General features: G+C 37.4%; 1 protein-coding gene across 2 annotated transcripts; it reads left to right on the forward strand.

The window, feature by feature from the left end:
* On the forward strand, nucleotides 1–25,566 carry PPM1K (protein phosphatase, Mg2+/Mn2+ dependent 1K). 2 transcript variants are annotated; one of them, XM_061164426.1, is made up of 7 exons: nucleotides 1–206; nucleotides 6,141–6,642; nucleotides 7,779–7,879; nucleotides 14,975–15,140; nucleotides 15,288–15,432; nucleotides 16,447–16,581; nucleotides 21,690–25,566. In XM_061164426.1, exons 2-7 carry the CDS (start codon nucleotides 6,215–6,217, stop codon nucleotides 21,819–21,821), a joined length of 1,107 nt encoding a protein of 368 aa, XP_061020409.1. In that variant the 5' UTR covers nucleotides 1–206; nucleotides 6,141–6,214; the 3' UTR covers nucleotides 21,822–25,566. The 2 variants fall into 2 exon arrangements, with proteins under 2 accessions (XP_061020409.1, XP_061020411.1); XM_061164428.1 differs by lacking the exon at nucleotides 1–206 and adding an exon at nucleotides 345–998.
* Nucleotides 25,567–26,433: the final 867 nt, after the last annotated feature.

The following is a 26,433-nucleotide window of genomic DNA, read 5'->3' on the forward strand; positions in this document are numbered from 1 at the left end:
AGTCAGCGGGAACAGACTTCCCCTCTCTATCTGGCCCACTGCGGGCGAAAAATTCTCAAGAATTTCCAGCAGATTGAGCCAGGGGCTGTTCTAACTGCTTCCTCAGAGATTGAAAACATCGGAGAAGGCAGTCTTATTTACAGAAAACCCCTCTCCCGCCCTCCATTAGCTAATTGAACATTTTCCAGGGATATTGCCATCACGAGGTAAGAGCTTGGAGAGTGCACTTCATTTATCTGTTAACCGTTTATATTATTTACGGGAGGGGGCACGTCCCATTGCTCCCCACCCGCGGAATGGAGAGTAAACGGGTTCCCCAGGGAGAGGAGGGGAAATGTCGGTTTAATTTCTCCAGCCCCTTCAGTGCATGCCCAGCGGTCAGTGTCTGGGTTCGCTGTGCGCAGCTTTCTTCCGTTTCGAGGTCTGGAGCAGCATGTCGGGGCGGGGCCCACTTCGGCTGAGCCACCCGCTGCTGGCATTTTCTGCGGAGATTTTACGTTCTGCCTGAACTCGGCCGGAAGGCTGGAGGCTCCTGCCCGCGAGTGTGCTGGACCGGGATGGCAGGAGGGAATGGAACTTGGAAGGAACGCTGGCTGGCGTGCTGCAAGTCCATAGGGTCGCAAAGAGTCAGGCACAACTGAGCGACTGAACTGAACTGACGGACGAGAGGAAGGGGCTCGCAGCCCGCGCTTCCCTTCAGCGAAGCCTCGAGTCGCCCACCCTCAACCAGCGGGCGGGAGGATGCTGCGAGTGTCAGCGCCTCCTAGCCGCTGCAGCGGCGGTCGGGCTCAGGGAGACGTGGCGACACCCGGAATCTGTACGCTGCGAGGGTGGTTGAGAGGCGGAGACAGGGCGGCGGAAAGTGCTGGAGGGAACCCAGCCATCTGCACTGCTCGCGGACTGCGCCGGCGGGAGGGTGTGCTTTCTGCCGTGTTTCGCCCTGGTCATTCATCTGTCACGGCCAGCCAGCCACCTGGCTGGACCCGAACTGTCCAAGGGTGAGCTTTTCGGGGGATCGGAGCAGAGAAAGATGCAGAGCCCTGGTTGCTGTCGATCTGAGGACGTGGGTTTTGCTTTGCCAAAAGAGCACTGTAATCTCAAGGCCTTCTGGCCCTTGATGTCTTTTTTAGCAGCCGCTGTCTGTAGATTAGAGATTTCACGGGAGGTGACATAGACGAGACTCCGGGTGGCAATAGACAGGGAACTTGGGTCTCTAAAGCTCCACCTGCCTTTCCGAGCTTCAGACTGGAAATGTGCAGCAAGGCCTCTTCAGTCTTTTGCACCCTCTTCGCCTGTACGGAGGAAAGAATGAGGTTGTCGGCGGTTTCAGAATGAGTAACTAAGGTGACAGATTATAATGGTCTTGAAAGACAACAGTGGTGTCTTAGCCTAGGGGAAAAAACACTACACTGTGTAATAAAATATATCAGTTATAATTTTTCAAGATTTTATTTTTCTTGCAACCTTAGTTACTTTCTATTGACCACCAACTCAAGCACCTGCTTGACTAGAATCTTAAGAGGAAGGAAGAGGGGAAAGATGTTAGTGATGTAGCATAGAATGTAAAGGAAAATTCTCCCTTTAAAAAAAATGTTTAAATTTACTGAAAATTTAATGTATAGATGTCAACATTGTATTAGGTGCTATAGAGGAAATGAAAAATACACACCTTATACTTAGTTGTTCTGGAAAATTCTTCTTAAATGAATGTTTGGAACATGGTTCTGTGAGTTGTATCCATGTTAACTAAAATGTTTTAAAAAATATTTGTGGAATTAGAATAATGAATACTTTTCATTGCTCCCTTGTTATTTTCTCTGTTTGCACATCTAAACATATGTTCAGGTCAAACATAAGGGGAGTCATTCGGGGTTTCTCTTGCTGGTTTTGTTTTTTCCTTCATTTAGACCAGTACATTTTCTTTCCCTTCCTCCTAGCAGGGTATTGGTAAAGAGGATACTGGAGTCCAAATTTCCTGAGATACATTCTGGAGGTTTCCATAATATTTGAATTTATTGGGATAAATTGGTTGTTTTTTTTTGTAGAGTCATTAAAGAAACATTTTAAGAATATTCAAATTACCTGTGTTTTCATTGTGGAAGTTATTGATAATGAAGATGCCTGAGTACCACTTTATAATGGGTAGATATGAATACTTCCTTAAACATTTTTGCTAGAAATATAAAGCTAAGCAGGTTTGAGCTGTACTGATCCTTAGAACTCCTGAGTAATTTTGGCTTGTACTTAACATGACATCAATAAACTGCCCTTTTGACCTGCTTTCAGCAGTCAAGAGCAGTTTAATTCAAATCCCAAGTGCACGCTACTGCCAGGGACCGTGAGTGCCTCCCCCTTCCAAAAATACATTTGCCCAGCTCTGAGGTATTTAAATCATTGCAGGATTATAAAATTGGAATAAGATCAAAGTATAAAATTGGCATAGTAGTCTTGTAGAGGTATATGTGGCTTTTCTTCACCACTACCACTATTATTTTTAAATGAAGTGTATACCTCAGAAGTTTACCAAATGCATTTTTTCCTTTTCCTGACGCTTTTACCTGAGATTTCCTACTCTCAGGCTGTGGCTTTTTACCAGCACTCTTTTGTGGAATCTCAATGCCTACTCTTGTGGACTCTCAACTTATTTCATTTAACCCTCTTTTCTGAGAGTCCCCCTGCTAGTCAATATTAAATCAGGAGTCAACTTTGTTCAATAGAGTTCTGTGTCAGAATCTGATACTTTAATCAGATTAACCAAAGCATTGAGTCAGAGGAAGATGAAGGCTTGGTCACACAAATGAATGTGAAAAACGAAAGTGTTTTTGCTCGTAGAATATGGTGTGCTGCGTAATGTGTTCTTGGACTCTTAGTTCATTTAAATTTTGCTTTGACATTTTGTGTCTTCAAATGGCTTTCAAGCAGAATTATTTGTGCCCTTTGATTCTTTTGGGTTATTTTGACTTTCAAAGATTGAATATAACAGTTAAAAGGAAAATAAGCTAGCCTTGATGTCTGATTGAGAGACCAACATAAAGGGTTCCTGAATAACAATTTTTGGCTTGCAGAATGATAAACACAAGCCAATTTTGAATTCAGCTGACAGTAAAAATATTTTTTAGGTATTTATCAATTTGTTCTCAGCTCTTTCTGTTATAAAGAACACTGATTTTTTTTTTTTAAGACTTTTGTTTTTTCCCCCACATTACAAATTCTACCTGCTAATTAGTGTCTAATCATTTCCATGTGCATCTGGAGAGCTAGGGGAGGGGAGTGGCAATAGCGGCTGATTGGTAGTTTGAAGCTTTGAAGGAAAGTTCTTGATGTGTAAGATTAATTCAGAGTTATTAATTAGCTTGGGAACAAAGTCCTCTTTGAACTGTTTCCTTGGGAACATGGAGATTAGTATGATTTCGTTATACTGCATTTTGCAAAGGAGATGGAATCACTTCTTTAGACACTCCCTTGCTTGCATAAATGATGCTGACCTAGTTTTGTAAACTGGTGAACTGGGTTATGCTTCATGTATGCCAATAGCCGATAATATGCCTTAAAGTAAATATTTTCCTGTGACTATTCTGCTTACTTTCTGAGATGATTGTGCAGATAAGGAATGAGGAAGGAAGCCAGGTTGAAGACTGATTTTAGTTTATGTAGGCTTAAAGAAACTGCTCAACCTGCATTTTTCATTCTTAAGTAATGTTTACAGTAGATGCATATTGCCTAATGTGAATGCAGCTCTGTTCGTTTGGAGGAGAGAGTGAGAAATGACAAGAGTATCCTAGAAGAGCTGCAGGGAAACTATTCAGTATTTATTAGTTTGTAATTCTAGAACTCTTGTTCAAAGTATGCGTGTGACTGCAAAATGACCCAAGGCTGAGTATGGTATACATGCTTTCAGATTGAAGCCAAAAGAATAATAGTACTTTGCTAATTTCTGGTGTACTCTTCGAATGTGAATGTTTTCTGATAAACATTTAAAGTTTTATTTTTCCTATAATGCAAAGCTGCTTTGTGAATTATCTCCATCAAGAATTAGTTCTCTTACTTGCAAGATGGTATTACACTTTGAAAGTTCTCTACAAGTTCAACTTTATTTGACACAGTTTTTGTTTTTGAATGAAATACAACCTTCAAACAGAACCAAAGGAATAAATTTCTCTTTTTATTTTGGTAATGGAATGCATTGTTTCTCTTTGATACTTGATAAAGAGGTACTGTGTCTCCTCCGCCCCCAATAATGCAAAAGAAGTGAGTTTCAGACTTTAATACATGATGTTAGCTAAAAGGCCAAGAAGGAGCAATCTCCTAAGTCTTTCATGACCAATTAATTATTTGGGAGGCCATCTTCATTCTAAATTGTGAGAAGGCTGCGCTCATATGTCTTCCATTGCTTAGATATACAAGGGCGTTCTTTGGAACCGCATCCTTCTCTTTTACTTCTTTTTACTTACTAAAAGGGCTAATAGTTCTTCCTATACATAACTAGACTGATTTCCAAAAATTTATTTGAAAATGATTGTTTAAAATCTGTAATACATTTTCTTATAGATACACTCAAGCTGGGCTTTTTGTGTGTGTATGATTGTGCCTTTTGGGGAGATACATTTTTTTTCAAATCCATTTCTTATAGAGAAATAATTCAAACATACAATTAAGAAAAATATGACACCTGTATACCCTCCACTGGCATTATCAAATCTTAATATGCTATTTTTTCAAGTTGGTTTTTAATTCATAAAGTAGTAGAATGAAATACTTTGGAAATGAATTTCTGTTTAAACCTTATTTGTATGGCAAACTGCCAGCAACACAGTCCTTCCTGCAGGGGCATAGGAATTCTCCTAGCCAACAGCCAGGGGAGGCATTCGGATGAGCCGCAGATGTTAATGTAAATGCATAGATGGGTGGCTCATAGAAAAGACTGCTTGTCATAAATGCAGTTTCCCCTAATCCCTGAGATCACACACATCAGAACTACTTTTTCTTTGTGCCTCTGGTGGGTGCTTGCATGAGCCAGTTTATTTTAACCAGAGTAATAGAGTATGTAAAGTTCAATATGTTGAGAAGCCTTAAAACAAACAGAACTGATATCCTAGATTGTATCTATGCTAAAACTTGGGCACTCTCTCAGTACAGAACTATCTTAATGTTAGGTAGTTAGAATAGGAAAATGGAGTTCAGATTGGCGGTGACTAAAAGACAAGGAAGGGAAAAGCCCAGAAAGTAGAACAAAGGAAGGTCTGAGGACCAGAATGAGGACCTCAGGTAGAACAAACAGCACTCCTGGCTAGCCCAGTTTACATAGGGCAGTCCTGGGGGCAGGAGGGAAAAACATAAAAAGAGGAGCTAAAGGGCTGGGGGGCGGGGGGGGGGGGTGTCTCTCTTTCTCTTCTCTTTGTGTCTTCTGGGTCGGCATGTGCTCACGCCTTGAGGATGTATTTTCTTTTATTTTCTAAATAAAACTGAGCTGTAACACGGAACTGAAACACTGATCTGTCCGAGAGCTGTAACACTGATCTGTCCCGAGAGCTGAGACACTGTCTGTCCGAGGGCTTTAACGTCCATCGCTTCAAATTTTTATTGTGATGAGACAGAACCAAGGAAATTACATAGTCCCACAACAATAAATATTCTATTAACCAGTTTTTTTTTCTAATTTCTACCCCTGTAAGAGACTTTGTTATTGTTAATATTTGCTCCACCTTTTCTTCAGAGCAATGAAGTTGATGAAGGGAAGACTATTTATTTACACCTGTTTTCTATATTCTCCCTAACCAAAAGTGTGGGCCTGCCAGAACTGCAGCCTGGCATCACCAGGGAGGTGGTCTGAAATACGGCATCTCAGGCACCACGTGGCAGACTGAATCAGAATCTACATTTTAACAAGATCCCCAGGTGTTTGTAGGTTAAAGCTGGAGACGCACTTGTTCTATGTGATCTGTGCACACTGTCAAATTTTTATAGAATTTAAACACTGAGTGGGTGGGGTAGGTAAATTGATTCATTTTTGAACCACTATTCTCAGGGGTAGGCTGTTAAGTGCCACTTTCTTTACAGACTTCATTCTTGGTAATATCTAATGATATATCAGTTGTAGTTGAAATTACTGATGGAGTGTCTCTGTCTCTTTTTCTACTCAGTTGCATCATTTTTCTGGAAGGCATCCCATTATTGTTCCATTGACCTTTCTCTCATTCCCGAGCCGTCTGGAGTTATGTCAACAGCTGCCTTACTTACTTTGGTAAGAAGCGGTGGGAACCAGGTGAGGAGGAGAGTGCTGCTCAGAGCCCATGGGCTGCAGGTGACACCCACGTGCCATAGCTCCACTTCAGAGCCGAGATGGTCTCGCTTTGATCCTGATGGTAGCGGCCGACCAGCCACCTGGGATAATTTTGGCATCTGGGATAACCGCCTGGAGGAGCCAATTATGCTGCCGCCCAGCATTAAGTATGGCAAGCCAATTCCCAAAGTCAGCTTGCAGAACGTGGGCAGCGCATCACAGATTGGCAAACGGAAAGAGAATGAAGACCGGTTTGGCTTTGCTCAGCTGACCAATGAGGTCCTGTACTTTGCGGTGTATGATGGCCACGGCGGACCTGCAGCGGCTGATTTCTGTCACACCCACATGGAGAAATGCATCCTGTATGTACAGTGATACAATGACTTTCATTCTTTGTAGTTTGCTTTATCTTTCCTGTTTAAACTTTCACCTTTTGGCTGAGACAGCCACTGTTAAGGTAGTTATTTGACTGCTTTCATACTATTGTTTTATGAACAAGCAGTAGCTCAAGCATGCTATTAATTGCTGATGAGTATTACCATTTCAGAAATGAGTATGTTTTAACCACTCTCTTGGTGAGAGCACTGACCAGAATCTAACAGCACTTGTAATCATTTCAAGGGAATTCACATAATAAAGTACATGATCTCATGTACTCTGAGAATCTATGAGCACTTACTTCTCTTGGTTCATGGCACTTAGTGCTTCAATAAATAGTAATTATTCTTTCAAGTGGTATGAATAGCTTTGAATACTTGTTGAAAATAGCGTTAGATGATTGGCAAAAACATGGGGAAAATGCTTTTAATGAGGGTGTTTTGGAGCTGTTTAAAAAGTTTATTTACAGCAGTCAATATTAACGTATTTTTGAGGATCATACTACTGGAATTAAAAGAGGGGGAGAACATGTAACAGTTACCACCATGTGACTGTTCTTCCCAAGCATAGTTATTCGTACTGTTCATCAGTTGATTTATGTATATTTTGCCTTACTCCACGAAGGAACTTTGTGGCTTAATTTAATATAAAAGAACTCTTCACCTCTCAGGATTGTGATGGTGAGGATTAATATCTTTAGATTGGAGACTTAGGTTTTTATTTTATTGTTTTTAGAACTTATCCCTGGGCCTGATTCTTTCTCAATCTGATTTATTAATATGTGGATCTTAAGCATCTGAAAGGCTTCCCGGGAGGCTCTAGTGGTAAAGAACCCACCTGCCAATGCAGGAGACTTAAAAGAGATGTGGGTTGGATCCCTGGGTCAGGAAGATTCCCTGGAGGAGAAAATGGCAACCCACTCCAGTATTCTTACTTGGAGAATCCTATGGACAAAGGAGCCTGGTGGGCTTTGGTCCATATAGTTGCAAAGACTGAACAGCATCTGAAAGGCAAACCTGGGACGTCCATTGTATGGAATGACTCTGCTCGCTGGAGGGACAAAGAGGAAGGTGGGAAACCTATTGTAAAGTGATTGGCCTCTTTTTTTCTCTCCCTGAAGGGATTTGCTTCCTAAGGAGGAGAACTTGGAAACTGTGTTGACCTTGGCTTTTCTAGAAATAGATAAAACTTTTGCAAGGCACGCCCACCTATCTGCTGATGGTAAGTAAAACAATCTCATTCCTTAAAGTCCTGGGGAATTTGGGGTAAGAAGGAAACAATATAAGCTTTTCAGGGGTGGGAATTTTAATGTTTATTGTAAGAATGCTTACATTGAAAATGACTTTTTAAATAATCATTTTAAATGTTGTTTGGAATCCAAACTAGGGGTAGTATCTCACATTTAAATGAGACATATTAGAGGTTGTTTTAGAAACTGAAGCTCCAAAATAGATCTGATGTTGAATTTTGATTTTAAAAAAGATTAAACATTAAAAAAAATCTGATTGTTCATTTTATGAACAAGATGCCTGTACTATGAGAGGGTTTATTGTTTTTGTTTTTTAGAGGAATCTGATGAACGATTACTGAAATTTGCTACAGGGTAATCTCAGAGAGTAGTTGTCCAGACAAGAAAATTGCTAGTTGGTCCTCAAAAGGACAATGGTTAATATGTACTACTTTGTGAAATTAGAAGGAAGATATTTTTTCTTCCACTTCTTAAAAAAACCTTGATCTTGCAGCTTTCCTGTGGTGACTAGTTGACATTTTTGTTTTTATTTGTTAAACACAAGGGTATGACAGCTGAATTTTAGAATTTGTGTACTGGATGCCCTTATATTTTGAAAGAAAAATGTCTCTGATTTTGGCTAAATTTTTTAAAACCATTTCGTGAAAATGTAGCTAATGTTTTCTAGTTGGCTGGCCCCCAAATTTATTGCTCATAACTTTTGAACACTTCTATAGCAAACCGTTAAAATGTGTGCATATAGACTTCATAACTGATTTTAAAATGAATCATGCAATAATATTCATCTGTCTTTTGTTCATCCTCTTGTTTGCTACTGCTGCTAAATCACTTCAGTCGTGTCCAACTCTGTGCGACCCCGTAGACAGCAGCCCACCAGGCTCCTCTGTCCCTGGGATTCTCCAGGCAAGAACACTGGAGTGGGTTGCCATTTCCTTCTCCAGTGCACGAAAGTGAAAAGTGAAAGAGAAGTAGCTCAGTCGTGTCCGACTCTTTGCGACCCTATGGACTGCAGCCTACCAGGCTCCTCTGTCCATGGGATTCTCCAGGCAAGAGTACTGGAGTGGGGTGCCATTGCCTTCTCCCTTGTTTAGAGGAGGTCAAAGCTCACCACAGCAATGTTATCTTTGTAATTTTCAGTTGGAGTGTGTAGGGCTGGAAATTCTCCCCATTTTACGGATAAGGAACTGAAACTCAGAGAAACAGAAAAGGTCAGTTGGAGAGCTAGGGCTGGGATTTTCCTGGCACCCACCGTGGCCTCTCTCACGGGCATGTTTAATGATGTTTAGGATGACTCTAGGATGGCTTCATTTGCCATCTTAAGACACTTTCCTTCTCTTTTTCAGTACATTTATCACTGTCATACTTCTCCGAAAAACTTTAGAGTCCACTCTCATTGTTCAAGGATTTATTTTCTCATTTGTAGATTACTTAGGTCCATTCTCTCTTTTTCATTCCTTTGGACATTTTCCCCCTTCCAACTGGCTCCTGAGCTTGTGAAAATAGGAGTTGAGAGAGGGTAGATTTTAGCATAAGATTCTATTCTTGTTCCTAATGGGTAAAACATACGAAGGTGAAGAGGACATTAAAACACTTTCTTATAGTTTTATTTTCATAACTCTGAATATTGGTATGCTCTTATTTCATTTATAAGCAGGTCGGCTGTATCTCACGCCATGAAGTTTATCGGCTGTAGTGCAGGTGGTATGCCCCAGCTGTTGAGTAAACAGGTAGAGCTCACTGGGCAAGGTTTTCAGAAAGGAATGTTCAAGTATATCTTGGAAATGTGGCCAAAAATAAAAAACCAATAACCTTTCATGGGTGTAGTCAGCCCTTTTGTGCAGGATCTAATTGATAAAAATGCTTAAGACAGTGATAGATTTAGTTTAAAATGTGAGAGGACTCCTTTCATTTATGAAATAATAAATTACAGTTAAAGGGAATTTTGAATTTAGGGAGAGAATTGACCTAACTTGCTATCTTAAAAGAAATTTTCTACAGACACCTTTCTCACATCAATTTAGCAAAGGAATGAATAAAATAGTTCTTCATTTCTAATAATTAAATGAAAATGTATTCATTTAAACATGGTTCCTCTGTCATAATTTTTGAGTTAATGATCTCAGAACTTTCATAAGATATTCTAAAGTTTATTTTTCATTTAATGGCAATTTGCTTAAAAGTATAATGGAGCATGACAGAATGATGGTTAGCATACTACTAAAAGAAAAAGAAAGGATCTATTATGACATTGTCCTTCTTGAATCTTATTTTGGATGTATTCTTATGGGTCAATTAGTCTCTGTGGTTTTTTTTTTAAATAAGTATTTTGAGAACAATTTTGAAATTTATTCTTAATCAATTGCCAGGCTTTCAAAGATTTCAAAAATTGGCTTTTGATATTTGGGGTTATTTTATCAAATATACTAAACTTTTCAATTTGTGGATTTAAAAATAACACATACCACTTCAGATTTCAAAATTATTATTTAAATTAAAATTTTTTTTTTTTTACTTTTTAGTAGAACTGAAGCAGTATCAGTATTATAAGAGTAGATAATATTCTTTTTGGCATAGCTGTGGGTAGGACCAGTGCTAGTTATATAAAGTTGTGAAGAAGCGCAGTTTGCCCTCTCCAATTTCTTTCACTTTTTCTTTTAGCATCAGCTCCATTTGTCCTCACTGAACCCTTTCTGTGAGCAGCGTGAGGGGTAGGGACCATGGCTTATTCATTTTTGAATTTCTAGTGTTCAGCATCCTGCATAGAGCCTGAAAAATACTCAATAATTATTTGGACTAAACTGATCTCCATTGCTTACCCTTTATCACTGAAGTAATTATAACTTATAACTTGACTATCCTATAGCCAATTTAACTAAATTATTTAATGTATATATTTTAATGTGTTACCACTTCTGGGGGTATTTGAATTTTGAGTAAGGAAAGCTGAAAAGAGATTGGGTAAACCTCAGGAATGAATCACTAATGGTGGAATTTCAGGTGGTGTAAGAGTGCCCCATGTCATACTATTAGCTTTCTCAAAAGAAAGTGAAAATAATAAGGCGAAAATAAAATGTACTCATCTTTTTAAGACTCTCATCTAAAGCTGTCATATCTGCATAAAATACTTCAAGCTTTCTCATTAGCATTTAAAATATTTATTATTTCAGTTTTAAATGAGGGTAGTTTGAGGAGAATAAAATCAGAATACTGTTTATCAAGAAACAGCCCTTAAGAAATTGCTGGCTATCTATATTGATTTGTTGTAGATGCATTTTGAATTTACCCTTATTTACAAATAGCTAATTTCATCATCATCTTTGAATATTTTGTATTCATTTTGTACCAGTCATGTATATTTTTACAACTAATGAAATCAGCCAGTAAGTTCAAATGATGTCTGTCCCATTAGTTTATTGTTTAATGGACAAACTGTCACTTAAACCAGATGGAAGAAAATTTAGATGATATCCTATATATCCGATAAACTCTTCGAAGTGTTTCTAGATTACTTAAGATTTGAAAGCAACAAAGCTCCCCAAGAGACAAATGGATCAAAGAGAGAAGATGCTCTGACGTTCAGAGTGGGAGACGGTGGTGGCAGTATTGTGAGTCTTGTTGGAAACTTCCCTGCTCTTCGTATTATTTGATCTCTTTATGGAAGGATTAAACTAAAAAATAACCAGTATGAGAAATGCAATGTGTCTGATTACCCTTGTTATGTTGGAGGCAGCCAAAAACAAAACAATAGGGACAGCGTTGGAGAGATACTCTTATTGTGCTGTTACTGCTTCAACTCGTTCCTCTGATTTAGTGTTTATCATTCATACATGTCTAGAACATCATTTTGGTAAATATTGTAACTATATTTGTTTATCCATATTGTTGACACAGTTGAATGATTTCTGGGTGGGGGAGGTTATACTTTGAAAAGTACAGCTTGATTCTTTATGTTGCCATTCAAAATCTTGATCATTTTTTCTTTTGATATATTGACCTGCAACACTGGGGGAAAGAGAGAGCTGCAGAAACTCCCATTTTATGAATTACATAAAATTGTAAACATTCTTTAGCACTTAAGAGCCTTACTAGCTTTTATCTAAACAATTAAATTAATCATTCTATTCAGGAAATACTGTCTAGATCCTAAAATCCCTGCATTTACCAATAACAAATAAGCTACTCCTTGTATCTGGTATAGGAGGTGCTTTGATTCCTTTTGATTTATATTTTAATCCTAGCAATTTGGTAGTATCCGGTAGTTTACATCCTTTCTAGTATGCTTGTCAGATACGAATTATTAAGTACTCTACCCGTGAATTTCCCTTTTGTTACTGGGACAATTCTGATATTGATACCAAACATATTTACAGTGTATTTTTTTCAACTCAGTAAAGGTACTGATTTACTCTTCAAGATGAATTGGCTGAGTCTGTGTGTATGTCACCACATATGTGTCTTGGTGCACATACGTTTGGATATGGGTTTTCCTACCTTGGAAAGACACAAAACTAAGAAGTGTTATTCTGTGATGAAGAAAACAGACTCAACTACAAAATACCATCAACTTGGTCAAACTGAGTTTTGGAATCATTGACTTGGCATCTCCTGGAATATTATGTAATTTGTTACTGAAAATTTCACCAAAATAAAAACCCTTCCCCTTATTTTGCAGCTCTTTCTCTACCCTCCCCTGTGTTACAGGTTTGTAATGTTTGAGCACAATTCCTGGGTGAATTTCCTATTTGCCTCTGTGCGTGTTATTTGTGGCAGAGAACTGTGCCTGGTCAGCAGCTCTAGACCTGGAGCCCGTGGACACTATATGCTGGGCTTCAGTGGAAAGAGAGATCTGCTTAATTTTGTCCCAGGTGAAGGAGTCCAGCGGTTCCTAGCCTGGACTACTGGAAGGTTCCCACATCCTCTTTGTCCCATTAGTTGAGATGACTTGCAGTAGAAAATGTCCAGTGAGTGTTAAGAACTTATTGAAAGATGTCTTAGTTTTATAATTTTATTGTTAAGGAAGAAAGTGAGAATTTTTACTCCCATGTTAAATGTTAAATGAAACTAAATGCTGATTTAATATTTATATTCTTAGATGCTTAGCAAACCAGAATCAACTGTTTAAAAAACTTTCCCATAAATCCTGGGATTTTGGAACTGTGAAGTTGGGTTGGTTAAAAACTCAAACTCTTTTAAATATCTAGGCGGCAGAGCCATGGATTATAATCCTAAATGGCTAAATTTGAAGTTTTTCATTTATGAAGTGTTAACTCTTTTGAGGTAGCCAATTAAAAAACACTCAGAAAAAAAAAAAAGCTGCTTGTTACATTTTAAACAAAGGAGAGGAGCATTAAACTCCCTGAACAAGTAGCATCTGAGTAAATGCCTATGTTTCTTACCAGGCTCTTCTAACCATTTGAAAAGATTACAGTGGTTCAACTGTAAAGATTCCCTTATATAATGTTTTATGAAACTCAAAACTTAACATTTGTAATATAAACATCACTGATACTTAACACAAAAACTTTTGTGTTATACAATGACAATATATAATCTACTTTAGTATTGCCACAATGATATTACTTTGGCACAGCAGTTCCAAAATCAAGAGATAAATGGGAAGATAGTGCAACTATAAATGCTACTTCTCAGTAAATTCAGCATGAATATAGGAGATTAAGCAGGGTTTATTCATTTTTTTCCCCCATTTTTACTTTTCTGATTAAAGCAGGCATTTTAATACATTGATTGGAAAATATATGCATATATATCTTTCCAAATGCATTACTGCTGTTTTAAAAATTGCCTTAAAAAAAATTGGGAAGACTGAGCCTCAATCAGTCAATAGCATTTCATTTTTCTTAACTCTGCCTTTGAAGTCAAAATCATTTTTAGATGATCACCTGAATATTTTACTTAGATGCTTTAAAGAATTAACCATGTTACTGAAGATAATACCTGCTTTAACTGTTATCTTTTTAGATTTTTTTCAATTTGCTTTACTTTTTAGTCTTTCACAGTATTCTCTCTTTGACAAGGCTCAATGCACCCTCAAAAATTTCAACAAGTAGTGACGAACTTAGGGCAGACAATTTAGAATAAACTAAAGAAAGATGCAAAATGTACTTTGAATTGGATGAAGGAAACAGCGATGACCTCAGGCCAAGCTACATATAATTTTGTTATTGGTCAGGGGAAATTAACATTCTTGGAATGCTCTGGGCCCAGGCTGTGACCACAGGAGCAGCACTTGGCAGTACTTTTCCTGCATTTGGGTACAGACTGATTGTTTCAGATCCTGCTGGAACCAGAAGTGTGAACTATACCAAGTTTATGGGAAACTAGAATGAATTTCATTCCCTGCCCTCCAGATTTTATCCTAATATAATGACGGCTGTAACTTTGTTTTACATCTGGGGAGGACAAAGATAATCAAGAAAAGAATGTGAACCTTTAACCATTTTAGGATTTCTTTTTTTTTTTTTTGGTGAACATTTGTAAAATTAAAGCAGTTATAGAAGGAAAGAATATAAAATACAGTTCTTAAAGAGCCAATGAAACACTTGACATATCTTGCTTAGCCTATTAATTGATAATACTTCCATAGGATGGGGGTAGAAGAAAAAAGCTGAGTGTGTAGATTATAGAAAAGTTGGCTTGCCTAAATGGACTCTGTAGACCTAAATCACTCTGCCTTATTAGCCAATCTAATTAAAATGTAATACTTTTAATCCTGACACCTGATGTACACAAAAAGATGTCAGAATGATAAATTCAAGTGAGTTCTACTTTATATAAATAGAAGCCATTTTGAAATAGTGATGCATTTTTACCAGATTAGGTTAGCAGCTTTTTCTGTTTGCATAGAGCCTTGTTACTGAATTAAATACTTCCTTTTCTGCATGCTCTTACTTCCATAGTTCATTTGCATTTTATTTGCATAGCTCTAGTTAAATTAGAATGATACATTTCAGCATTAGTTTAACATGCCTGTGTTTTATTTTGTAATAAACATTCCAGATCCAATCGTTTGATTGTCACTGATTTGTACTGTTCTTCATCATTTGCAGCAACACTTCTGACCTCTGGGACTACTGCAACAGTAGCCCTATTGAGAGATGGTATTGAACTGGTTATAGCTAGTGTTGGGGACAGCCGAGCTATTTTGTGTAGAAAAGGAAAACCCATGAAGCTGACCATTGACCACACTCCAGAAAGAAAAGATGAGAAAGAAAGGTAATACATCCATTGATCCATCTATGAGGATGATATGTATACCGTTCAAAATAGAAATAAAACCTTGCATTTTAAACTGACTTCATGCTTAAGTTTAATCCTTGGTTTTCTGGGTATCACATCATAGTCTTTTTTTTTTTTTACCAGGATTAAGAAATGTGGGGGGTTTGTAGCTTGGAATAGCTTGGGACAGCCTCACGTGAATGGCAGACTTGCAATGACAAGGAGTCTCGGAGATTTGGATCTTAAAACCAGTGGTGTGATAGCAGAACCTGAAACAAAGAGGATTAAGGTAAGAAAAGACTTGCAAACACTTGCTACACAGGCAAGGAATGAACACAGGATTGTTTCCAGCCCGCTGCAGGCTTTCTTGGAAGCCTTAATTGAAGCCTGTATGACTTCTAAAAAAGAAGTGATTAATGAAAGGAAAGATAAACTTTTCAGATAAAGTAAGATACTACTTTCCTGGCCTTATGTATGATGAAGTGTTGGCTTTGTTTCATCCTGCTATGGAATTTGGCTGGAAGCCTGGTTTTACCTCCCTTCCTCACCTGCACCTCATCCTTCGGCATCACCATCATTTGGAAGCTATCCTGACTTCCCTTTTCTACCAAACCAGAGAATCACCCCACCTCTCTTTCAGGGACATCTTCTGCTTGCTGCTAATCATTGTCCCCCTTATACTACACTTCCCCCAGCATACACCTAGTGGTGAACTGATACTTTACCTATACAATTCCCAGCCTGCTCTAGTACCTCGCACACTGTATATGGGGGTAGGCTCCCAATAATGGCAGCAAATGACTATCAATTTATGGAACAGTTTTATGTCTTATAGATATCCCACTTATGTTCATTTCATCTAACAAATACTTATATAGCAGTTTACAATGTGTTGGACTCTGTTCAAAATAGCCACTCCTACCCCATTTAATAGAGAAAACAAATCTGGAGCATATACAGTTCAACTTACTTATGTTTTCCCAGCTGAAAAATAGAGGTGGGCTTCACACCCAGGAGGTCTGGCTTCAGAGACTCTTAGCCATTATATTAGGCTGCCTCTCAGCATTTAGCTATCTGGCTTCTTCCTCCATGGTGTTACTAAATAAATGTTAGGTTTGTCCTCCATGATTGATGCTAAATGTTGCTGTATTTGCCCTAAATGCAGGCCTGTTTTCACTCTGTTTGTCTGTAAGTTCTGAAACACAGATGACTACTCTGTAAACAGATAAAAATCACTGAATTATGAAGATTATTCTAAGGCCCAGTCTAGTTTGTAATTCTATACATTTGGTTCTGATTGCAGCTACATCATGCTGATGACAGCTTCCTGGTCCTCACTACAGATGGAATTAACTTCATGGTGAACAGTCAAGAGATTTGTGACTTTGTAAATCAGTGCCATGATCCCAATGAAGCAGCCCATGCAGTGACTGAACAGGTAACAGCAGAGCTTCTGCTAGAAAAATCCCGAAGTGGGGAGGAGAGGACAAAGCCAGGTGCAGGTCCTGGTGCAGCCAGGAGGGGCCGCCACTGTCTGGAGCGTTCTTTGAAATCATGTGTTTTAGCTTTCAGTATTACAGTAAAGTTTACACTTGACCCCATGGTATTAACAATTAAAAAAATTTTTTGGCCGGTCTCCCAAGTAGTTAAGTAAAATTAATCTGTCAAAAAAACGAGCTATGTTTATTTTTGGCTTTGTACCTATCTGTTAGTAACATCAATAGTAAATTATAACAATAGCAAGTACTATATGTCAGACACTTTTCTGTTTATGTGTATTTAACTCATGTAATCATCACAGTAACCTTCTGAGGTTACTAACTCACTCTTAGGTTAGAACTAACTCTTCTTTACAGAGGAGGAGAGCAGAGACACTGTCACATTCCAGAACTGGGCTTCAAACCCAGATAACTGAGCTCTCAGTCCAACCACTAGATCATTTTAAACTAGACTGCTCCATGTAAATATCCAATATGAAAACACTATGGTTAAAAACATACACTATGGCATAATCAACTTCTTGTTTTTAAAAATGGGTGCATGAAAACAAATACAAAAAGGTATATGGATGAGTTGTATGCCAGTGTGCCAATTAGAGCTAAAATTTGGAAGCTAGATAATATTCAGTGTAAAAAAATGTAAAATTTCTATGTTTTAATGTTCTGTTTGGATAGATAGCTCTTCTAAGTTCTAGCCATCACTAATCATCAGAGGCACATTTTAACTTATACATACAGCTATTTTTGCATTCCCAATTTTTACATTTGCAATCGGGGAGCCAAATTTGGCCCAAACTTTTAAGTGCTAACATTTGGAATTAAGACGTAAGATCTTACTTTAAAAGCATTATTTACTTGGAAACAGATGGATAACCATGAGTTATTCACTTGGTAACTATATATGCTCAAATTAAGAAACAGCCCAATTCTTGTGTATGGCCACTTCTTTCTTAATTTCAACCACTTGTCTTAGATATGTATTTTCTAACTTACCAGGGCATACTATCCCTCATCTGAGTACTATTACTCATTTAATACTTATCATAATCAACTAATTTAGTTTACATTCACTTTTCCATGTTTTAGAGAGAGCTGTATAATAAACATTCTGTATATCTGTGCTTATCTATTGCCTTCAGATATTACTTTCTTAGGTTAAATTCATCAAAGCAAAATTGTTAAGTAAAAGAATATACAGCATTCTGAAGCTTTTAATAAGCTTGCCAAATTGCCCTCCAGAAATACTATGCATGTTATACTTTTCACTAGCATGTTTTATAGTTTGTATTTCTCCAGATTTTTATCATAGGTAATGTCTTGCCAATTGATAGGTGGAAAAATCAAATTTTAGTGTTTTAAATTTGCACCTTTTTTCTTTGTTAGTAAAGCAAGCCATTTGTACAGGTTTACTAGCCATTTGTATTTCTTGTCTGTGTATAGCTTTTTTCCCCATGATCTTATAGGCATGTTTGTGTTCATGGTTATTGTAAGAACTTCCTATATATTAAGTTTATTAGTACTTTGTCTAATATTGCAAATATATATTTTTTGATCTTCTTATTTGTTTGTAAAACTTAAAAAAATTTTAGAAGATTTTTTTTTAAAATTTTTATTATTATTATTATTTTTTTCCAGTGGGTTTTGTCATACATTGATATGAATCAGCCATGGATTTACATGTATTCCCAATCCCGATCCCCCCTCCCACCTCCCTCTCCACCCGATTCCTCTGGGTCTTCCCAGTGCACCAGGCCCGAGCACTTGTCTCATGCATCCCACCTGGGCTGGTGATCTGTTTCACCATAGATAGTATACATGCTGTTCTTTTGAAATATCCCACCCTCACCTTCTCCCACAGAGTCCAAAAGTCTGTTCTGTATTTCTGTGTCTCTTTTTCTGTTTTGCATATAGGGTTATCGTTACCATCTTTCTAAATTCCATATATATGTGTTAGTATGCTGTAATGTTCTTTATCTTTCTGGCTTACTTCACTCTGTATAATGGGCTCCAGCTTCATCCATCTCATTAGGACTGGTTCAAATGAATTCTTTTTAATGGCTGAGTAATATTCCATGGTGAAATATAGATCAATGGAACAGAATAGAAAGCCCAGAGATAAATCCACGAACCTATGGACACCTTATCTTTGACAAAGGAGGCAAGATATACAATGGAAAAAAGACAACCTCTTTAACAAGTGGTGCTGGGAAAACTGGTCAACCACTTGTAAAAGAATGAAACTAGAACACTTTCTAACACCATACACAAAAATAAACTCAAAATGGATTAAAGATCTAAATGTAAGACCAGAAACTATAAAACTCCTAGAGGAGAACATAGGCAAAACACTCTCCGACATAAATCACAGCAAGATCCTCTATGACCCACCTCCCAGAATATTGGAAATAAAAGCAAAACTAAACAAATGGGACCTAATGAAACTTAAAAGCTTTTGCACTACAAAGGAAACTATAAGTAAGGTGAAAAGACAGCCCTCAGATTGGGAGAAAATAATAGCAAATGAAGAAACAGACAAAGGATTAATCTCAAAAATATACAAGCAACTCCTGCAGCTCAATTCCAGAAAAATAAATGACCCAATCAAAAAATGGGCCAAAGAACTAAACAGACATTTCTCCAAAGAAGACATACAGATGGCTAACAAACACATGAAAAGATGCTCAACATCACTCATTATTAGAGAAATGCAAATCAAAACCACAATGAGGTACCATTACACGCCAGTCAGGATGGCTGCTATCCAAAAGTCTACAAGCAATAAATGCTGGAGAGGGTGTGGAGAAAAGGGAACCCTCTTACACTGTTGGTGGGAATGCAAACTAGTACAGCCGCTATGGAAAACAGTGTGGAGATTTCTTAAAAAACTGGACATAGAACTGCCATATGACCCAGCAATCCCACTTCTGGGCATACACACTGAGGAAACCAGATCTGAAAGAGACACTTGCACCCCAATGTTCATCGCAGCACTGTTTATAATAGCCAGGACATGGAAGCAACCTAGATGCCCATCAGCAGATGAATGGATAAGGAAGCTGTGGTACATATACACCATGGAATATTACTCAGCCATTAGAAGATTTTTATATCACATATTTTTATCAATCCTTTCCTTCTAGTTTTGACCTCAACCTGTGAGGTCTTTGGAAGTACATTTGCTGTTAAATATAATCCCAAGAACTCTTATTTTTTTTTTTAAATTTTTTCTCTTTTTTGTTTTTTAAATTATAAAAGTGTGATAACACATTTACAGAAGACTTGGAAAATTCAGAACAAAGTTACATATATATATATTGCAATTATTTTCTCAATTAGATAAGTTAAGATTTTTAGTTGAAGTTTCAATATCAAAGTCTCAAAAAGTAATAGAATAAATAGACAGAAAAGTAGAAGGATATAACAGACCTGAAAAGCACCATGAACCAATTCAACATAATTAAGATTAATATAATTTTTACACAACAGCAACAAATTCTATTCAAGTTCCCATAGACTATAAACCAGGAGACACTGGAAATATCCAGAAATGTAAAAACAAGGTGCACAAATTTCATGGTCTAAAGGTATTAAAATTATACAGAGTCTGTTCTCTTATCACTGTGGAATTATACTGACTGTATCATTTGCTGTTTGCATTTGTTCCTAAAATTGACTTATAATTCTACTGTAGGAAGTATGAAGTAAAGTTGCTCAGTCACGTCTGACTCTTTGCAACCCCATGGACTGTAACCTACCAGACTTCTCCATCCATGGGATATTCCAGGCAAGAATACTGGAGTGGGTTGCCATTTCCTTCTCCAGTAGGAAGTATAAGTGAAAGTGAAGTCGCTCAGTCGCGTCTGACTCTTTGCGACCCTGTGGACTGTAGCCTGCCAGGCTCCTCTGTCCATGGGATTCTCCAGGCAAGAATACTGGAGTGGGTTGCCATTTCCTTCTCCAGGGGAATCTTCCTGACCCAGGGATCGAACCCGGGTCTCCCGCATTGCAGGCAGATGCTTTAACCTCTGAGCCACCAGGGAAGCCCAGTAGGAAGTATAGTTTCTGCCAATTTTCCATTTTGTATGGACCATAATAAACTATCTTATAGTTTTATATCTTTGTATACTTCCATTTCTTTTTAATTTTTTAAAGTTTGTTTATTTGTGGCTATGTTGGGTCTTCACTGCTGCACACAGGCTTTCTCTAGTTGCGGTGAGCAGGGCCTATTCTTCATTGCAGTGCATGGGTTTCTCATTGGGGTGGCTTCTCTTGTTGCAGAGCACAGACTCTAGGTGTGCAGGTTTCAGTAGTTGCAGCACATAGGCTCAATAGTTGTGGCTCATGGACTCTAGAACGTGGGCTTAGTAGTTGTGGCAGATGGACTTAGTTGCTCCGTGTTACATGGAATCTTCCTGGACCAGGAATTGAACTCTGGTCCCATGCATTGGCAGGTGGATTCTTATTCACTGTATCACCAGGGAAGTCATCCATTTCTTAGGTTATAATTTCTTTAAGCTAAATTCCTAGAAGCAGAATTGCTAGGTAAGAGCTAACACTCTCTGAATCCTTAACCTTTCATTCAGTTCAGTTCAGTTCAGTCACTCAGTTGTGTCCGACTCTTTGCAACCCCATGGACTGCAGCATGCCAAGCTTCCCTGTCCATCACCAACTCCCAGAGCTTGCTCAGACTCATGTCCACCGAATTGGTGATGCCATCCAACCATCTCATCTGTGTGTAACCATGCATTAGTCCCTATGCTAAATGCTTTATGTGTATTTTCTTCTTCAGGAGCTACATATCTCATACCTTATTAGTTCACTGGTACAATTTGCCAAAACTGCTACACTGGTATATACTTTGGGTCATTAGTTATCCTATCACAATCTAAAAAACTGTGGGCATTGATCTGGGGAAAGAATCACAAATTACTGTGAAATAACTTGTAACTGTGTGTTAAACCAGTTTGGCCTTCCAGGGAAAGGCTGATTTCTTTTTGTACAGATCCTGATTTCCATTTCATTTCTTCCTTCCTGCCATACCTTGCAGGCAATACAATATGGTACTGAAGATAACACTACTGCAGTAGTAGTGCCTTTTGGTGCCTGGGGAAAATACAAGAACTCTGAAATCACCTTCTCATTCAGCAGAAGCTTTGCCTCCAGTGGACGATGGGCCTGATTGCTTGCTGGGACTTGGAGTTTCTGTGCAACAGTTTTTCACTGAGTGTATCAAGAAACTGATTAGATTTAAAAAGTCGACTGTAAGTGGCGACCCTAGAAATCACTAGACCAGTACATAAATCAACATAAACTTAGTAACCGTCTACATAGTGGTTTTTCATAAGTACCTGTGATATTTATGTTCTGCTAACTGTATATACTCAACATAAATATGTGGAATTCAGATACTGTGAGTGAGCCTCTGCGTTGAGTGAGCAAATGAAACATGGTTTTGGTATGCTTGCTGAGTGTTAAATTTCTAATTTTTAAAACTTTTAGGCAGCTGTGAGCTTCTTTTGATCATTTCTAATCTTGATTCATTTGACCAGGTTCTTGCCTTCAAGTTCTTCAAAACTAGTCAATATTTTGACGGCTACTCAATGTGTTATCTGCAAGTGTTTACTATATTTTATATTCTGCATCACTTACTGGTGAACTTAACAATACAAAAGACATTAATTCGGCTAACATGACACTGTTAAACTGTATACATATGTACCACAGTGCACTTACATATTTCAGCTGTGCCACCAGCTCTCTCCTATGTGTGCTGTTCTAAGTTGCTTTAGTCATGTCTGACTATTTGTTCCCCTGTGGACTGTAGCCCTCCAGTCTCCTCTGTCCATGGGATTCTCCAGGCAAAAATGCCTGAATACATTGCTATGCCCTCCTCCAGGGGATCTTCCTGACCCAGGGGTCGAACCTGCGGCTCCCGCATTGCAGGCAGATTCTTTACCTCTGAGACACCAGGGAAACCCCAGGTCTCTCTTGCCCCCACTCAATTCATTCCTGTTTTTCTGTTGCTAATATATAGCTGTGACTATTCATTCATATCAGAAAAGAATGTCCAATATAAGAGTTCTTTGGTCAAAGCTATACAAAGTACATCTGATAGTATCAGGTATTTTGTATGAAGTTTCTATTTGTTATCTCTAATCCCAAATTTTGTGTTTTGTAATAGTCTGTTTATATCACTTTTTGTATACAGTAAGCAAGTCGGATAATTTGTCCTTAAAGATAATCCCACATTGACTGATAATTGCTACAGACATAGCTTGAAGTTTATGTCTTCTTTTTCTAAGACTCATAAAGAATAAAATCTTAAAGCATTATCTATTTCAGCTTGCTATGTAATTTAGGGGTATAAAACTATATTTCCTTATATACGTGTATAAGTTTACTGTTAAAATGTGAATCCCTGAATATGTGTATGGAATTATATCAGCAGTTTATTTCTGCAGACAGTGTAAATTTGTTATGTGTAGGTGTATGTATATCTGTATATTTTGGACTAATGGAAAATGAAAGGGAACAATCTTTCATAGCTCCTTCACCAGTTAGCTGTATATTATTGATACATTTATCTCTAAGGACTCTTGACAAACTGAGGGAAGTTTTATAGTGGAGAACCAACAGTTACTGGCAGATAGGTTAAAATTATTGTAGGAGATATTTTGTAGTAGGTAACCTATGTGGAAAAAGCTAGGAACAGAACCAGCATGTTGAAGCTACATTGTTATAATGGTAATTTGCATATAAAATAATAGGGTGTGAGAAGAATGCTTAAATGTTAAGAAAGATGTGGATCTTTGTTGAAGAAACAAAGGTAACACCAAAACTTTAAAACTGATATGATTTAAACTCTTAGCTTTCTGGTTGATGTTTTTTTCTTCTTTAAGTTTTACTCAAGGCTTATTAGAAGGAAGAGGGCACAATATATTCACATCTTCTCACCTTTTTGGGAATGGAAGAAAATAAATCTTGAGCTTTCCTGTCTGTATTAGTTAGGAATTTTCCTTTGGAAAAAAGTGGTATGGGAATATTTCAAGTTTTTTTTTTTTTTCTTTCAAGGAAGTTTGGTAAAAGAAAGGAAAATATTACAGGAAAGAATATGGTCTTCTATTTATTGCCTGGAAAATGAGGAACCAAAGTGGTCTAAGAAGGCTGGAAAACTTTCTCGCTTTTTCTGTGTAGGGTCCTGTGACAGAAACATGGAGGCTACATTTAGGAGTATGAAGGGTTTCCAAACTAGGAAGCTAACAGAAACTCTGAAGCACAAGATGACCTCCTAAAAATGTAGGTTTTATTTTTGTTTTGAATTCTTCACTTTGCTATTCCTCTCTGTTGTTTTAAAAAAACAGGGGTGGGAGTGATGTCAAGTTCAGAGGTTTAAGAGTCACTGATCCCATTGGGTGGATTGCCAACTGTGACAAAGAATTTGTAGACTACATAGGCCTTGGTCTGGGATAGAGTTTGCTCTGATCCACCTGAAAGTTTTTAAAACCTGAAACTAGTCAGCTTTGACTACAGCATAAAAACACACTGATGTTTGTTTTTTAAGCCACAATGTTGAAGTATAACTTTTAGATTATTATAACCCATAAAAGATAAGCATACATGTATTAGGCTTCTAAGTCTATTACTGAAAATTATGCAAATAATGGAACAAAAGGACTGTTCTAAATAGTTTTTTTAGTTATAACTGTGAATTTGCCATGTGGCTATTACCATGTGGGTATTGGTATGGTGTAAATTATATTAATGTAATTAAACTTAAATCAATCATATTTATGTTTGCCTTTCATTTATATGTAGTATATAAATCATCTTTCTAAAATGTGTTGCCAAACTATTTGCCATCATTGATTTGGCAAAATATTCTGAAAATCATTGTGATTTTTTACAAGTATAAATTAAGTACCTTATATATTCAAGTGTAAATGGAATCCTGCTTTCTATCAACCATTTGCTACAGACCCTTGTGTTAAGTGCTTCAAAGTTTTATGCATTTTTTCCAGAGAAAAAAAGAGTTTTGGTGGAATCAGTTTTGAATTTCTATACTCTATGATGGGAACATTTCTCAAGTTCCATTTAAAAAATTACTTACTTTGAAGAATTGTTAGCATGTAATTTAAATAGAAATTATTTTTTCAAAGTTGAATTTTATTTTTTTAATGAATCTTGGCAGAGAATGAGTAGGCCTATGTTAACTTTTCAGTATCTAAAACAGGACACTTAGTTTCCTTTCAAAGAATGGACAGGATTAAATTTCATGATAATATGACAGACAATAAGAAAATGCTCCAAGGTGGGGTGGGGGAAGGGATAGTTAAAGTTTAGTATTGAACACTTAAACACAAATACTCACTTGTATTTTCCTTTAGCACTTCAGTTTTTCATATACCTGCATCTGTGGAAAGTGACATAAAATCTTGGTTGGGTTACATTTTACTGTATTTATTAGATTTACTTCTCTGGATGAGTTCAACAAATAAAAAGTCATGTCTTTAGAGGCCAAACTGTGATGGTCTGCCTGTTGCTTTTGGCATCTGGAATGAGACCGCCTGACTCTCTGGCAGCTCCCCTTGGTTGTTAGATTGTTGAAACAATCCATTGATGGTCCTATTGAGCGTTCCAGGCTGTGAAATCATGTTGTTCCATCTCCAAGAATGACTCATCCTTCACTGGATTCCTGTACAGAGCTGTGTCCCAAATTAAGTTCTGCCAAAGTGCTCTTGTGTACATTGGTTTTATAATTTACTAAAGTACTATTTGGGTGTATAGCACTTCTGTAGTATGTTGATGTAATCGCTGCTTTGACCATTGTTTTGAAAGTATGAATTAGAGTGACTGTAAGCATACTAAAATCATATCACAGTGTTTAAAACATTTAAATAAAGTACATGCATTAAGCACTTTTAAAATCCAACTGTGTTTGTTTGTCATCCACATGCTCCAATATTTATTATGTGGCCCTATGAACACTGATATAAAGGAGTCAATGAATGATTGGAAATTTTTTAGCAGCCAAATTCTGCCTGTTTGCAAAACTAACATGAGAATCTTTGAAAATATTATATACACTTATATATTCAAATCTTTTTGATTTGATTTAAAATAAGATTTGTCTCTTGCATGTCCCTCATCTAAAATATTTCTTGGTACATCAGAAGAAAATGGTTATTATTTCTACAGTATTTTGCCTGTGATATTTCACAGCAGCATCTCCATGTATTGAAAATGAGAAACAAATGTTCAAAGGAAATTCCACAAATAAGCAAGTTTTAATGTCCTCATTTTTTGATTGAATAAAATGTCATGGTTGCAGTCTTTTGGCACAAGGATCTCTTCTAGAGTATCCTCTGAAGGTAACTTGGTAAACCCCATGGTAGCAGAGATGAATTTTGTTTTGTTGAAACTCCTGACCAAGAATGTTTTATGCTTTTAGCAATGAGTATAAAATGTTTGTTGAAATCATTAATGTTTATTGAGTAAGTGAATTCACTTCATTAATTAATGCATTGAATTACACTTTCATTAATTTTATGTTAGTGGGGAAATGGGCATTAGCTATTTTAAATATTAAGCCATACATAGTATTTAATGGTGAAGGAATAGTATTTAACGTCTTTCCATGTTTCCTTAGCCTGTGTCAGTTTTGCCTTGTAAAGGATGTTAGTATAAGTATGGTACAGAATTTCGTTCTGAACAAAACCTAAGGAGCAGTGCTGCATGGATGACTATAACCTTACTTCTTTAAAAGGCTGAGAAAGGGAAATGGTTATTAAGGA

Source organism: Dama dama, chromosome 17, assembly GCF_033118175.1.
Source record: "Dama dama isolate Ldn47 chromosome 17, ASM3311817v1, whole genome shotgun sequence".
NCBI lineage: Eukaryota > Metazoa > Chordata > Mammalia > Artiodactyla > Cervidae > Dama > Dama dama.